Genomic DNA, 14,755 nt, shown 5'->3' on the forward strand with positions numbered 1-14,755 from the left:
GGGCTGGACTTTGGAGAGACAAACAAAGGATGAAGGGCTAGGGGGCTGAATGTTGGAAAGAGAAAAAAAAGGGGGATAGGGGGGCTGGACTTTGGGGGGACAAATAAAAAGGGGGGAGGAGGCTTGAATTTGGAGAGGCAAAAAAAAGATGTGTTACCTAGTTCATGTGTTTGCAAGATTACATTAGAAGTGTATCAGTTCTTTACTGCACCTCCAGATCGGATAATTTCTGCTGGAAAGGATCTACTGTTAAATTAGGGTTCTATTGTTGCTGGCTGCTGGATAGTCTATTGATGCTGTCTTCTGTGAAATCTGCTCTTGCTGCCGGGGGTCTTTTATTGCCTGGGGTGGAATCTATTGTTGCTGAGGGAATCTATTGTTCCTGCACCTATTCTCTGAAAAAAAAGCCCTGTTTAAGATCATTGACCACTTTACAGGAGCTCAAGTGCTTATGATAAGATCTGAGAATACTGAGACCAAATATAATTTTTAACACTCTGTCATGACATGTGCTTTTGTCTGAACTTACATTAAAAACTTCTTTAACAAATTGAGGCCTACTTAGTAAGCAGCAACTGTTGAGGCAATAAACACTTTGGTCAGTAGTATGTGTAGCACTACCCCATTAGGAGTCACTAGAGATTTGGGTCCCTTTATAGTCCCTCACAGCCAGGCAACAGGCATTTTCCATTGACTTGCTTTCAGAATCAGTAAACAGTACTTGAGCTTGGTTTTATGTTTTATTAGGGGATATTAAACTTGGATGGGGTAAGGGGTGTATGGGATGCCCAATGGAACTGCAAACTGAGGAAAAAATCGTTAACAATTATGTACAAGTCTTCACACAGCAAAAACTCTTCTTAGAGAGCTCTCCAGCCTCTCCTGGTGTACCACCCTAGACCCCATATAATCCTCTTCTTATCTAGCTGCTTGAGGGAATCCCTGAGCAAGGGAATCCGGTGCCTGACAACTTAAATGAAATAGTCCCGAGTAAGGAGCTAATCAGGTTTCCCACCAGAGTGTACTTTTTCTCTTACTGGCCGAAGGGGTGTAGGACTACTCACTCAGTCTCAGTCCTGCAAGCAGATTTAGGTAGGTAGCTGCCTTCAGGCCTTCTGCTGGGCTGGGAAGGATGATGATCATATGAAGTCATTTATTATCAACTAGTTGTTTGGCTCCTTTTTAAATCATAATGATAACAGAAATCACCCAAATGGCCATGATCAAAAGTTTACATACCCTGGAATGTTTGTCCTTGGTACAGACACACAAGGTGACACACACGGGTTAAAATGCAAATTAGAGGTCAATGCCCCACATCTGTGGCTTTTTAATTAGTGCAATTAGTGTCAGTGTATAACTAGTCAATAAGTTTGTTGGCTCTTACGTGGAAGCAATGACTAGGCTGGATACTGGGTAGAGATGGGCGAATCGAAGTAGGCGAAGTGGAATTCGTTTCGAATATTGGGAAAATTTCGATTCGCGTCGAATCCGAAAATAAGCAGACTTCGGATGCGCGAATCAAAATTTTTCATAAAATGGCGGCGACATGTGCGGCAACGGAGCGGGGATGTCTGGGAAGGCGCGCAGACAAGGCGCGCTGACCCATAATGCATTCATTCATGACATGTGATCGCATTAGCCAATCAGCAGCCAGCCAGCCAGCACAGTGTAATGGTCGAGCTATAAATAGCGGCCATTTTAGAATTCTCCATTTGCCTCCAGTCATTCGACAGAGGCAGACCTGGCTGTATGCAGGGAGAGAGTTAGGGACACAGAAACGTTACTTAGGGACGGAGAAACGTTAGTTAGGGCCACAGAATCGTTACTTAGGGCCATAGAAACGTTACATAGGGCCACAGAAACGTTTACTTAGGGCCACAGAATCGTTAGTTAGGGCCACAGAAACGTTACTTAGGGACACAGAATTGTTACTCGGGGACAGACAGAATTGTTACTGAGGGATACAGAATTGTTACTGAGGGCCACAGAATCGTTACTTAGGGCCACAGAAACGTTACTTAGGGCCACAGAATTGTTACTTAGGGACAGACACAGAATTGTTACTGAGGGACACAGATTTGTTACTGAGGGCCACAGAATCGTTACTTAGGGCCACAGAATTGTTACTTAGGGACAGACACAGAATTGTTACTGAGGGACACAGATTTGTTACTGAGGGCCACAGAATCGTTACTTAGGGCCACAGAAACGTTACTTAGGGCCACAGAATTGTTACTTAGGGACAGACACAGAATTGTTATTGAGGGACACAGAATTGTTACTGAGGGCCGCAGAACCGTTACTTAGGGCCACAGAAACGTTACTTAGGGCCACAGAATTGTTACTTAGGGACAGACACAGAATTGTTACTGAGGGCCACAGAATCGTTACTTAGGGCCACAGAATTGTTACTTGGGGATAGACACAGAATTGTTACTGAGGGACACAGATTTGTTACTGAGGGCCACAGAATCGTTACTTAAGGCCACAGAAACGTTACTTAGGGCCACAGAAACGTTACTTAGGGCCAAAGAATTGTTACTTAGGGACAGACACAGAATTGTTATTGAGGGACACAGAATTGTTACTGAGGGCCACAGAACCGTTACTTAGGGCCACAGAAACGTTACTTAGGGCCACAGAATTTTTACTTAGGGACAGACACAGAATTGTTACTGAGGGACACAGATTTGTTACTGAGGGCCACAGAAACGTTACTTAGGGCCACAGAAACGTTACTTAGGGCCACAGAATCGTTAGTTAGGGCCACAGAAACGTTACTTAGGGACACAGAATTGTTACTCAGGGACAGACACAGAATTGTTACTGAGGGATACAGAATTGTTACTGAGGGCCACAGAATCGTTACTTAGGGCCACAGAAACGTTACTTAGGGCCACAGAAACGTAACTTAGGGCCACAGAATTGTTACTTAGGGACAGACACAGAATTGTTATTGAGGGACACAGAATTGTTACTGAGGGCCACAGAACCGTTACTTAGGGCCACAGAAACGTTACTTAGGGCCACAGAATTGTTACTTAGGGACAGACACAGAATTGTTACTGAGGAACACAGATTTGTTACTGAGGGCCACAGAAACGTTACTTAGGGCCACAGAAACGTTACTTAGGGCCACAGAATTGTTACTCAGGGACAGACACAGAATTGTTACTGAGGGATACAGAATTGTTACTGAGGGACACAGAACCGTTACTTAGGGCCACAGAAACGTTACTTAGGGCCACAGAATTGTTACTTAGGGACAGACACAGAATTGTTACTGAGGGACACAGATTTTTTACTGAGGGCCACAGAAACGTTACTTAGGGCCACAGAAACGTTACTTAGGGCCACAGAATCGTTACTTAGGGCCACAGAAACGTTACTTAGGGCCACAGAAACTTTACTTAGGGCCACAGAATTGTTACTTAGGGACAGACACAGAATTGTTACTGAGAGACACAGAATTGTTACTTAGGGCCACAGAAACGTTACTTAGGGACACAGAATTGTTACTCAGGGACAGACACAGAATTGTTACTGAGGGATACAGAATTGTTACTGAGGGACACAGAAACGTTACTTAGGGCCACAGAAACGTTACTTAGGGCCACAGAAACGTTACTTAGGTCCACAGAATTGTTACTTAGGGACAGACACAGAATTGTTACTGAGGGACACAGAATTGTTACTGAGGGCCACAGAACCGTTACTTACGGCCACAGAATCGTTACTTAGGGACACAGAAACGTTACTTAGGGCCACAGAATCGTTACTTAGGGCCACAGAAACGTTACTTAGGGCCACAGAAACTTTACTTAGGGCCACAGAATTGTTACTTAGGGACACAGAATTGTTACTCAGGGACAGACACAGAATTGTTACTGAGGGATACAGAATTGTTACTGAGGGCCACAGAATTGTTACTCAGGGACAGACACAGAATTGTTACTGAGGGACACAGAATTGTTACTGAGGGCCACAGAACTGTTACTGAGGGCCACAGAAACGTTACTTAGGGACACAGAAACGTTACTTAGGGACACAGAATTGTTACTCAGGGACAGACACAGAATTGTTACTGAGGGACACAGAATTGTTACTGAGGGCCACAGAACTGTTACTGAGGGCCACAGAACTGTTACTTAGGGCCACAGAAACGTTACTTAGGGCCACAGAAACGTTACTTAGGGCTACAGAAACGTTACTTAGGGCCACAGAATCGTTACTTAGGGCCACAGAAACGTTACTTAGGGCCACAGAAACGTTACTTAGGGACACAGAATTGTTACTCAGGGACAGACACAGAATTGTTACTGAGGGACACAGATTTGTTGCTGAGGGCCACAGAACCGTTACTTAGGGCCACAGAAACGTTACTTAGGGACACAGAATTGTTACTCAGGGACAGACACAGAATTGTTACTGAGGGACACAGAATTGTTACTGAGGGACACAGAATTGTTACTGAGGGAAACAGAATTGTTACTCAGGGACACAGAATTGTTACTCAGGGACACAGAATTGTTACTGAGGGACACAGAATTGTTACTGAGGGACACAGAATTGTTACTCAGGGACACAGAATTGTTACTCAGGGACAGACACAGAATTGTTACTGAGGGACACAGAATTGTTACTGAGGGCCACAGAACTGTTACTTAGGGCCAGAGAAACGTTACTCAGGGACACAGAATTGTTACTCAGGGACAGACACAGAATTGTTACTCAGGGACAGACACAGAATTGTTACTGAGGGACACAGAATTGTTACTGAGGGACACAGAATTGTTACTGAGGGCCACAGAACTGTTACTTAGGGCCACAGAAACGTTACTCAGGGACACAGAATTGTTACTCAGGGACAGACACAGAATTGTTACTCAGGGACACAGAATCGTTTAATTAAAGAGTATGTCAGACAACATGCAGAGGAGTGGCAGAGGAGGCAATGTTTTAGGAGCGAGCAGACGTGGCAGCAGAGGAAGGGGTCGAGGCAGCACTATTCGCAGCCAGAGGCCAGTGCTCCCGGTGTCATCCAGCGGTCGTGTCTCCACCGACAACCCTGCCGTCATCGATTGGTTGGCTCGGTCGTCTTCCTCTTCCCAGGTCACCTCTGACACCTACAGCCAACGGTCGGTGGGTACGTCAGACACAACCGTTAGTTGGCATGGCCCGGGAGCAAGCCCACTGAAATCACGTGTCCTCTACCTGCCCCTGTCCTTTGGTGTTCCCTCACCAAGCGAAGTATCGCATGCTGTGGGCTCAGCCCCACTGTACAGTGAGGAAGAGCTAACAGAGGGCGGTCAGGAACGGGGGGAGACATCCGCCTCTTCAGCAGCCAGGCGAAGAAGTAGTGGCAAGGAGAGTGGCTCGGTAGCCGGTCTAGAGACAGGTCTGTCTCCTGACCCACACGCAGCCGAGGGGGCTAGTAGTGAGGCGGAGACCCTAATTGATGATGATGAGGCTGATCGCACTTGGCAGCCTCGTCGTCATCAGGCTATTGCTTCCGCATCATCAGGAGAAGAGGGTGGCAGCTTGGCAGCGAGCAAAACAGTCGGTGGGTTGCCCAGGAGGCAGCAGGGTCGCAGCAGTGTCAGTGGAGGCAAACGGCCACGGAGTACAGCACCAGCTCCACTGCAGCCTACCACCACGGCCAGTAGTGGTGCCGGTGTGCACGGAGGAAGCAGCAGTCAGCCAGTGAGGAGTATCGGGGGCAAAGTTTCCTACTCGGCGGTGTGGCCAGAAGGAAGTAAACGTAGCCGTATGTCGACTATGTTGCCAGAAAGTCAAGCGTGGCCAGGGGGCCCGTGTTGGGACTACAGCGTTGCGGCAGCATATGCAGCGTCGCCATTTGGTGGCCTGGGAAAACCGTGATAAAGATACGGCGGTTCTGCCCGCCCCAGCCCCCGCTCCATCACCCGCTCCGTTACTTGCTCCGTCACCCGACGTCAATCGCCCTCTATCAGCCAGTCAAGGCTCCAACACCTCTGCTGAGGGGAGTTGTCGCTCGTTGCCATCTTCCGCTCGTTCAGATGCTCCTTCTCCTGCTACTCCTCTTCACGGATTCCGTCAGCAGTCTTTCTTGGAATCCGTTTCCAAGAGACAACAGTTTGCGAGCACGCACCCGACGGTGCAAAAGCTGAACGTCCTCCTGTCCAAGTTGCTGGTGCTGCAGTCCCTCCCTTTCCAAGTGGTGGACTCAGCACCTTTCCGAGAAATGATGGCTTGTGCCGCGCCGCGGTGGAGAGTGCCAAGCCGTCATTTCTTCGCCAAAAAGGCAGTGCCAGCCCTGCATTCACATGTAGAAGAGATGGTGGGCCAGTCTTTGAGCATGTCGGTCTCTGCCAAAGTGCACGGCAGCGCCGACGTGTGGAGCTGTAACTACGGTCAGGGACAGTACATGTCATTTACGGCCCACTGGGTGAACGTGGTGCCGTCACAGCCGCACCAGCAACTTGGACAGGTCACGCCGCTTTTGCCTCCACGTTTGCACGTCCTTGGTCCACAAAAGATGTCCGCCTCTACCACCTCTTCTTCCTTCGTGTCCTCAGCCGCCACCCCCGTGCCAAGTCCCATATCACATGTGCAGGGCGCAACGGTGTCACGCTGTGCTGCACCTGGTATGCCTTGGCGAACGTAGTCAAACAGGGGAGGAACTTCTCAGTGTAATGAACAGAGAAATCGACAGATGGCTGTCTCCGCGCAAACTGAAAATCGGAACCATGTTGACCGACAACGGAAAGAACATGGTGTCTGCTCTGCGTCAAGGAAGGTTGTGCCATGCGCCATGCATGGCTTACGTGTTCAATCTGGTTGTCAAGCGGTTCCTAAAATCCACCATCCCACTGCAAGACATCCTTAAAATGTCACGTAAACTTTGCATGCATTTCAGCCATTCCTACACCGCAAAGCACACCCTCCTTGAGCTGCAGCGGCAGAACGGAATTCCACAGCATCGCCTGATCTGCGACGTTGCAACAAGGTGGAATTCAACCCTACACATGTTAGACCGCCTTTACGAACAGCGAAAGGCCATCACCGATTTCCTGATGTTACAAGCGGATAAAGGTACTCCCCTGTGTAACTTCGATGTCAGCCATTGGCAGCTCATGCGTGACACCTGCCGCTTGCTCAGGCCCTCTGAGGAGGCCACGCTATTCGTGAGTCGGCAGGACTATGGGATGAACGACGTCATTCCTCTGTTGCACGTCCTGGAACAAATGCTGTTAACAATGGCTGGTCAGGGTGCGGTAGACGTGGCGCACAGATCTCAACGCCACATGACCCCTGTGGGGGCAGGACAGGAAGAAGAGGAGGAGGTAGAGGAGGACATTGGTGCTCAGGAATTATTGAGTGAAATGGGTGGTTTTTCCACTCAGCGGACAGGAGTGGAGGAGCAGGAGCATCTGGTAGAGGAGGAGGAGGAGACAGAGGACCCAGACGCACCGTGACAGTATGCTGTGGAGATGGAGGCAGGGAGTCCCTCGCATTCCTTGGCACAAATGGCCCATAGCATGCTCGGTTGCTTGCGTAGCGACAGCCGAATAATAACCATCAGACAGAGGGATGACTTTTGGCTGTCCACCTTGTTGGACCCTCCCTACCGTTCAAAAATGGTGGCCTTTTTCACACCTGCTGAGAGGGAGGCCAAAATAACGTACTATAAAAACCACCTATGTAGTCAGTTGGTCTCTGCCTTTGTGCGCCAACGTCCATCCTCAGACACTGTGGGCCCTGTGCGCTCGCGTTCTGCTGCCATGGCAGCAGGGGAGGGGTGGGGTGGTAGGAGCAGTGGTAGCTCCACCAGCAGCGGCTGCCTCAGTCTGCAGTCGATGATGAGTAGCTTTCTTCACCAGCGCAGTGAGGAAACTACTAACCAGCCGCAGCAGCAGCAGCATCAGGTGGACCTGGAGCAGGACCTCAAACAACAGGCTTGGGCCTACTTGGACAGCACCCTGCCAACCGAGGTAGACAATCCCCTTGACTACTGGGCAACGAAACTTGACCTTTGGCCCCAACTAGCTGAATTTGCCCTTGAAAGGCTGTCATGCCCGGCCAGTAGCGTGGCATCGGAGCGCGTGTTTAGTGCGGCAGGAGGTATTGTAACTCCGCGGAGGACACGACTGTCCACCCAAAGTGTGGAGAGACTCACGTTTGTGAAAATGAATCAGGCGTGGATTAGTCTGGATTTCAAACCACCAGTTCCTGACACAACTGACTAAATCCGCCATGAATCATGCCCCTGCCATGTGCCACTTTCACGTCTCCTCACACTGCTGGTGTGTTCCATTTTTTGTCATAGGGTGCTGGCAGATTACGGGCCTCCCATAGCTGCTGCCAGGCCCCTAATCTGCCATGGGCCCCTGTACCGCCTCCTCATGCTGCTGCCAGGTCCACAGTGTCTCATGCCATGTGCCACTTTCAGGTCTCCTCACACTGCTGATGTGTTCAATTTTTTGACATAGGGTTCTGGCAGATTACGGGCCTCCCATAGCTGCTGCCAGGCCCCTAATCTGCCATGGGCCCCTATACCGCCTCCTCATGCTGCTGCCAAGTCCAGAGTCTCTCATGGGTCCCTGTACGGCGTCCCATTGCTGCTGTCTCCATCGCCACACTCTGCCATGTGCCACTTTCAGGTCTCCTCACACACTGCTGGTGTGTTCAATTTTTTGACATAGGGTGCTGGCAGATTACGGGCCTCCCATAGCTGCTGCCAGGCCCCTAATCTGCCATGGGCCCCTGTATCGCCTCCTCATGCTGCTGCCAGGTCCACAGTGTCTCATGCCATGTGCTACTTTCAGGTCTCCTCACACTGCTGGTGTGTTCAATTTTTTGACATAGGGTGCTGGCAGATTACGGGCCTCCCATAGCTGCTGCCAGGCCCCTAATCTGCCATGGGCCCCTATACCGCCTCCTCATGCTGCTGCCAGGTCCAGAGTCTCTCATGGGTCTTTGTACGGCCTCCCATTGCTGCTGTCTCCATCGCCACACTCTTCCATGTGCCACTTTCAGGTCTCCTCACACTGCTGGTGTGTTCCATTTTTTGTCATAGGGTGCTGGCAGATTACGGGCCTCCCATAGCTGCTGCCAGGCCCCTAATCTTCCATGGGCCCCTGTACCGCCTCCTCATGCTGCTGCCAGGTCCACAGTGTCTCATGCCATGTGCCACTTTCAGGTCTCCTCACACTGCTGGTGTGTTCAATTTTTTGACATAGGGTGCTGGCAGATTACGGGCCTCCCATAGCTGCTGCCAGGCCCCTAATCTGCCATGGGCCCCTATACCGCCTCCTCATGCTGCTGCCAAGTCCAGAGTCTCTCATGGGTCCCTGTACGGCGTCCCATTGCTGCTGTCTCCATCGCCACACTCTGCCATGTGCCACTTTCAGGTCTCCTCACACACTGCTGGTGTGTTCAATTTTTTGACATAGGGTGCTGGCAGATTACGGGCCTCCCATAGCTGCTGCCAGGCCCCTAATCTGCCATGGGCCCCTGTACCGCCTCCTCATGCTGCTGCCAGGTCCACAGTGTCTCATGCCATGTGCCACTTTCAGGTCTCCTCACACTGCTGGTGTGTTCAATTTTTTGACATAGGGTGCTGGCAGATTACGGGCCTCCCATAGCTGCTGCCAGGCCCCTAATCTGCCATGGGCCCCTATACCGCCTCCTCATGCTGCTGCCAAGTCCAGAGTCTCTCATGGGTCCCTGTACGGCGTCCCATTGCTGCTGTCTCCATCGCCACACTCTGCCATGTGCCACTTTCAGGTCTCCTCACACACTGCTGGTGTGTTCAATTTTTTGACATAGGGTGCTGGCAGATTACGGGCCTCCCATAGCTGCTGCCAGGCCCCTAATCTGCCATGGGCCCCTATACCGCCTCCTCATGCTGCTGCCAAGTCCAGAGTCTCTCATGGGTCCCTGTACGGCGTCCCATTGCTGCTGTCTCCATCGCCACACTCTGCCATGTGCCACTTTCAGGTCTCCTCACACACTGCTGGTGTGTTCAATTTTTTGACATAGGGTGCTGGCAGATTACGGGCCTCCCATAGCTGCTGCCAGGCCCCTAATCTGCCATGGGCCCCTATACCGCCTCCTCATGCTGCTGCCAAGTCCAGAGTCTCTCATGGGTCCCTGTACGGCGTCCCATTGCTGCTGTCTCCATCGCCACACTCTGCCATGTGCCACTTTCAGGTCTCCTCACACACTGCTGGTGTGTTCAATTTTTTGACATAGGGTGCTGGCAGATTACGGGCCTCCCATAGCTGCTGCCAGGCCCCTAATCTGCCATGGGCCCCTGTACCGCCTCCTCATGCTGCTGCCAGGTCCACAGTGTCTCATGCCATGTGCAACTTTCAGGTCTCCTCACACTGCTGGTGTGTTCCATTTTTTGTCATAGGGTGCTGGCAGATTACGGGCCTCCCATAGCTGCTGCCAGGCCCCTAATCTGCCATGGGCCCCTATACCGCCTCCTCATGCTGCTGCCAAGTCCAGAGTCTGTCATGGGTCCCTGTACGGCCTCCCATTGCTGCTGTCTCCATCGCCACACTCTGCCATGTGCCACTTTCAGGTCTCCTCACACACTGCTGGTGTGTTCAATTTTTTGACATAGGGTGCTGGCAGATTACGGGCCTCCCATAGCTGCTGCCAGGCCCCTAATCTGCCATGGGCCCCTATACCGCCTCCTCATGCTGCTGCCAGGTCCACAGTGTCTCATGCCATGTGCCACTTTCAGGTCTCCTCACACTGCTGGTGTGTTAAATTTTTTGACATAGGGTGCTGGCAGATTACGGGCCTCCCATAGCTGCTGCCAGGCCCCTAATCTGCCATGGGCCCCTATACCGCCTCCTCATGCTGCTGCCAGGTCCAGAGTCTCTCATGGGTCCCTGTACGGCCTCCCATTGCTGCTGTCTCCATCGCCACACTCTGCCATGTGCCACTTTCAGATCTCCTCACACTGCTGGTGTGTTACATTTTTTGTCATAGGGTGCTGGCAGATTACGGGCCTCCCATTGCTGCTGCCAGGCCCGTAATCTGCCATGGGCCCCCGTACCGACTCCTCATGCTGTGACGTTGCAACAAGGTGGAATTCAACCCTACATATGTTAGACCGCCTTTACGAACAGCGAAAGGCCATCACAGATTTCCTGATGTTAAAAGCGGATAAAGGTACTCCCTGTGTAACTTAGATGTCAGCCATTGGCAGCTCATGCGTGACACCTGCGCTTGCTCAGGCCCTTTGAGGAGGCCACGCTATTCGTGAGTCGGCAGGACTATGGGATGAATGACGTCATTCCTCTGTTGCACGTCCTGGAACAAATGCTGTTAACAATGGCTGGTCAGGGTGCGGTAGACGTGGCGCACAGATCTCAACGCCACATGACCCCTGTGGGGGCAGGACAGGAAGAAGAGGAGGAGGTAGAGGAGGACATTGGTGCTCAGGAATTATTGAGTGAAATGGGTGGTTTTTCCACTCAGCGGACAGGAGTGGAGGAGCAGGAGCATCTGGTAGAGGAGGAGGAAGAGGAGACAGAGGACCCAGACGCACCGTGGCAGTATGCTGTGGAGATGGAGGCAGGGAGTCCCTCGCATTCCTTGGCACAAATGGCCCATAGCATGCTCGCTTGCTTGCGTACCGACAGCCGAATAATAACCATCAGACAGAGGGATGACTTTTGGCTGTCCACCTTGTTGGACCCTCGCTACCGTTCAAAAATGGTGGCCTTTTTCACACCTGCTGAGAGGGAGGCCAAAATAACGTACTATAAAAACCACCTATGTAGTCAGCTGGTCTCTGCCTTTCTGCGCCAACGTCCATCCTCAGACACTGTGGGCCCTGTGCGCTCGCGTTCCGCTGCCATGGCAGCAGGGGAGGGGTGGGGTGGTAGGAGCAGTGGCAGCTCCACCAGCAGCAGCTGCCTCAGTCTGCAGTCGATGATGAGTAGCTTTCTTCACCAGCGCAGTGAGGAAACTACTAACCAGCCGCAGCAGCAGCAGCAGCAGCATCAGGTGGACCTGGAGCAGGACCTCAAACAACAGGCTTAGGCCTACTTGGACAGCACCCTGCCAACCGAGGTAGACAATCCCCTTGACTACTGGGCAACGAAACTTGACCTTTGGCCCCAACTAGCTGAATTTGCCCTTGAAAGGCTGTCATGCCCGGCCAGTAGCGTGGCATCGGAGCGCGTGTTTAGTGCGGCAGGAGGTATTGTAACTCCACGGAGGACACGACTATCCACCCAAAGTGTGGAGAGACTCACGTTTGTGAAAATGAATCAGGCGTGGATTAGTCTGGATTTCAAACCACCAGTTCCTGACACAACTGACTAAATCCGCCATGAATCATGCCCCGAACATGTGCCACTTTCAGGTCTCCTCACACTGCTGGTGTGTTCCATTTTTTGTCATAGGGTGCTGGCAGATTACGGGCCTCCCATAGCTGCTGCCTGGCCCCTAATCTGCCATGGGCCCCTATACCGCCTCCTCATGCTGCTGCCAAGTCCAGAGTCTCTCATGGGTCCCTGTACGGCCTCCCATTGCTGCTGTCTCCATCGCCACACTCTGCCATGTGCCACTTTCAGGTCTCCTCACACTGCTGGTGTGTTCCATTTTTTGTCATAGGGTGCTGGCAGATTACGGGCCTCCCATAGCTGCTGCCAGGCCCCTAATCTGCCATGGGCCCCCGTACCGACTCCTCATGCTGCTGCCAGGCCCGTAATCTGTCATGGGCCCCTGTACCGCCTCCTCATGCTGCTGCCAGGTCCAGAGTGTGTCATGGGTCCCTGTACGGCCTCCCATTGCTGCTGTCTCCATCGCCACACTCTGCCATGTGCCACTTTCAGGTCTCCTCACACTGCTGGTGGTTTCCATTTTTGTCATAGGGTGCTGTATGGCCTCCCATTGCTGCTGCCTCCACCGCCACACTGTGGCTCCACACTCTGGTTTTGGCCCCGTGACTGCCCAAATGAGTGAAGTGTGCGGTGATTCTAAGATCGACGGCACTCATCTGCATGTCATACTGACTGTCAGTATTATTTCTCTTCCCCAGCAGACTCCAAGGGCATTTAAATTAAAGGTACAGTGTTCTGCACTAATATAAAGGCTCTCTGAAGCCTAGAAACACCCTTTTATAAGTTAAATTCGCAGCGAATATATTCGACTCGAATCGAAATTTTTCCACGAATTCGCCGAATCAGTCGAATCGAATTTTTGAATACTTCACTCATCTCTAATACTGAGCCATGGGGATCAGAAAAGAACTGTCAAAATTCCTGCGTAACAAGGTAAAGGAACTTTATAAAGATGGAAAAGGACATAAAAAGATGTCCAAAGCTTTGCATATGCTAGTTATCACTTCCACTAAGAAGTAGAAAATCAGGGACCTCTTGATACCAAGCCAAGCTAACACCCCAGATCATCCCCCAGATTCTTAAAATCAAATACACACAGAAATGCTGTCATTGGGAGGATAGAAATGTATGCATTTTTAAGGTACCTCAATATAGCATATTCCCTATGGCTGCAGTCTGATTCGTGTTTGTGTTTCACCAGGCTAGGCATTTCAAAAGGACTTTTAATATTCTATATGGAAAGTGATTATAAAAGTCTTCCAAATGTAAGCAAGCTGCAGAAAGCCAGTCTGTAAGGCTTAGTTTACATGGGCAACAAAGGGGCAGTGAAAACAGGCAGTTGATCTGTGTTCATCCCGATTTAACATTGATGGTGGACATACAGCATCTGTACATTGTTGTGGTAAACATTGTGCCGAGTATTGCATGAATAACTATTTATTTCCTTGCGTTGTCATCTGTTAGACATACTGCTTTCAGGATTATACAATCTCCTTGTATAATGTATAGCTATAAACACCTACTGCTGGTAAGTGTTGCATAGAACAAAGAATAAAGTATGGATCATGTTTTTAAAGCATTTGTATTGTAATTAGCAAATATATGGAGTAATTACAAGAAAGCATTCTTAATTCTTCCAAACAGGGGAGCCACTTCTGCTGTTTTCAGATGCGAGGAGAAAGGGACACAAAAACCTTATGCTGCAAAAATTATTAAAAAGACTGTAAGTATGCATGGATATAGCATCAATAATTATAAATATATATTACATTATAATACACGTTTGTAGTATGATTTCTTATGCGCTAACAACATCTTCTCCATGAATTGTCTACACCAATGGTACCCAACTCTCATGACAGGGGGCCTCAAGTATGGTCCCTGATGGCACCAAAGGATCACGCATAATATTCAGCGAATGTAATGATACAGGACACTTTTTCAGACTGTAGACTTGCAACAGGTGATGGTCAGAGACTGCAGGCATGCTGCAAGAGCTGGTCATAGTCAGCTATGGCAACATGCTATAGAAGCTTTGGAAACTGGGGATATGCTTAGACTGGAAATCCCAGAGGGACCCTCTGCACACTGTTAATTACCCTTTCCAGCAAACGTTGCAATGAAAATAGGTAATTTTAGTTCACACATATTGCAATCCATGTTTAAGCTGGCCAACTGCATCAAAATAATCCCTCTATGGTCAATCCTACTCTGCTCTGCAAATGCTACTGTGGATACAAAGCCAACCTGGGGCAAACAGACACAAAGTGGGGGAGAGATACTAGGTTTATGTCTGGCTACTGACCTGCTATGCAACAAAAACAAGATATACCTGTGCTCAAATCCCAATAGTTTGTACATGCATTTATCTATCAGGTGCTAAAGGTATGTAGCCACACATT

General features: G+C 50.2%; 1 protein-coding gene across 1 annotated transcript in view; it reads left to right on the plus strand.

Annotated features, from left to right (window-relative positions):
- LOC149468551 (calcium/calmodulin-dependent protein kinase type IV-like) overlaps positions 1 to 14,755 on the plus strand; it is a 106,338-nt gene that overhangs the window by 23,746 nt on the left and 67,837 nt on the right. Inside the window, exon 3 of the mRNA XM_089670095.1 lies at positions 13,998 to 14,076. Within this exon, the coding sequence (XP_089526221.1) occupies positions 13,998 to 14,076 (79 nt within the window). The remainder of the gene's footprint in view (positions 1 to 13,997; positions 14,077 to 14,755) is intronic.

Source organism: Staurois parvus, unplaced genomic scaffold, assembly GCF_062004578.1.
Source record: "Staurois parvus isolate SC_StPar_1 unplaced genomic scaffold, SC_StPar_1.0 ptg000086l, whole genome shotgun sequence".
Lineage (NCBI taxonomy): Eukaryota > Metazoa > Chordata > Amphibia > Anura > Ranidae > Staurois > Staurois parvus.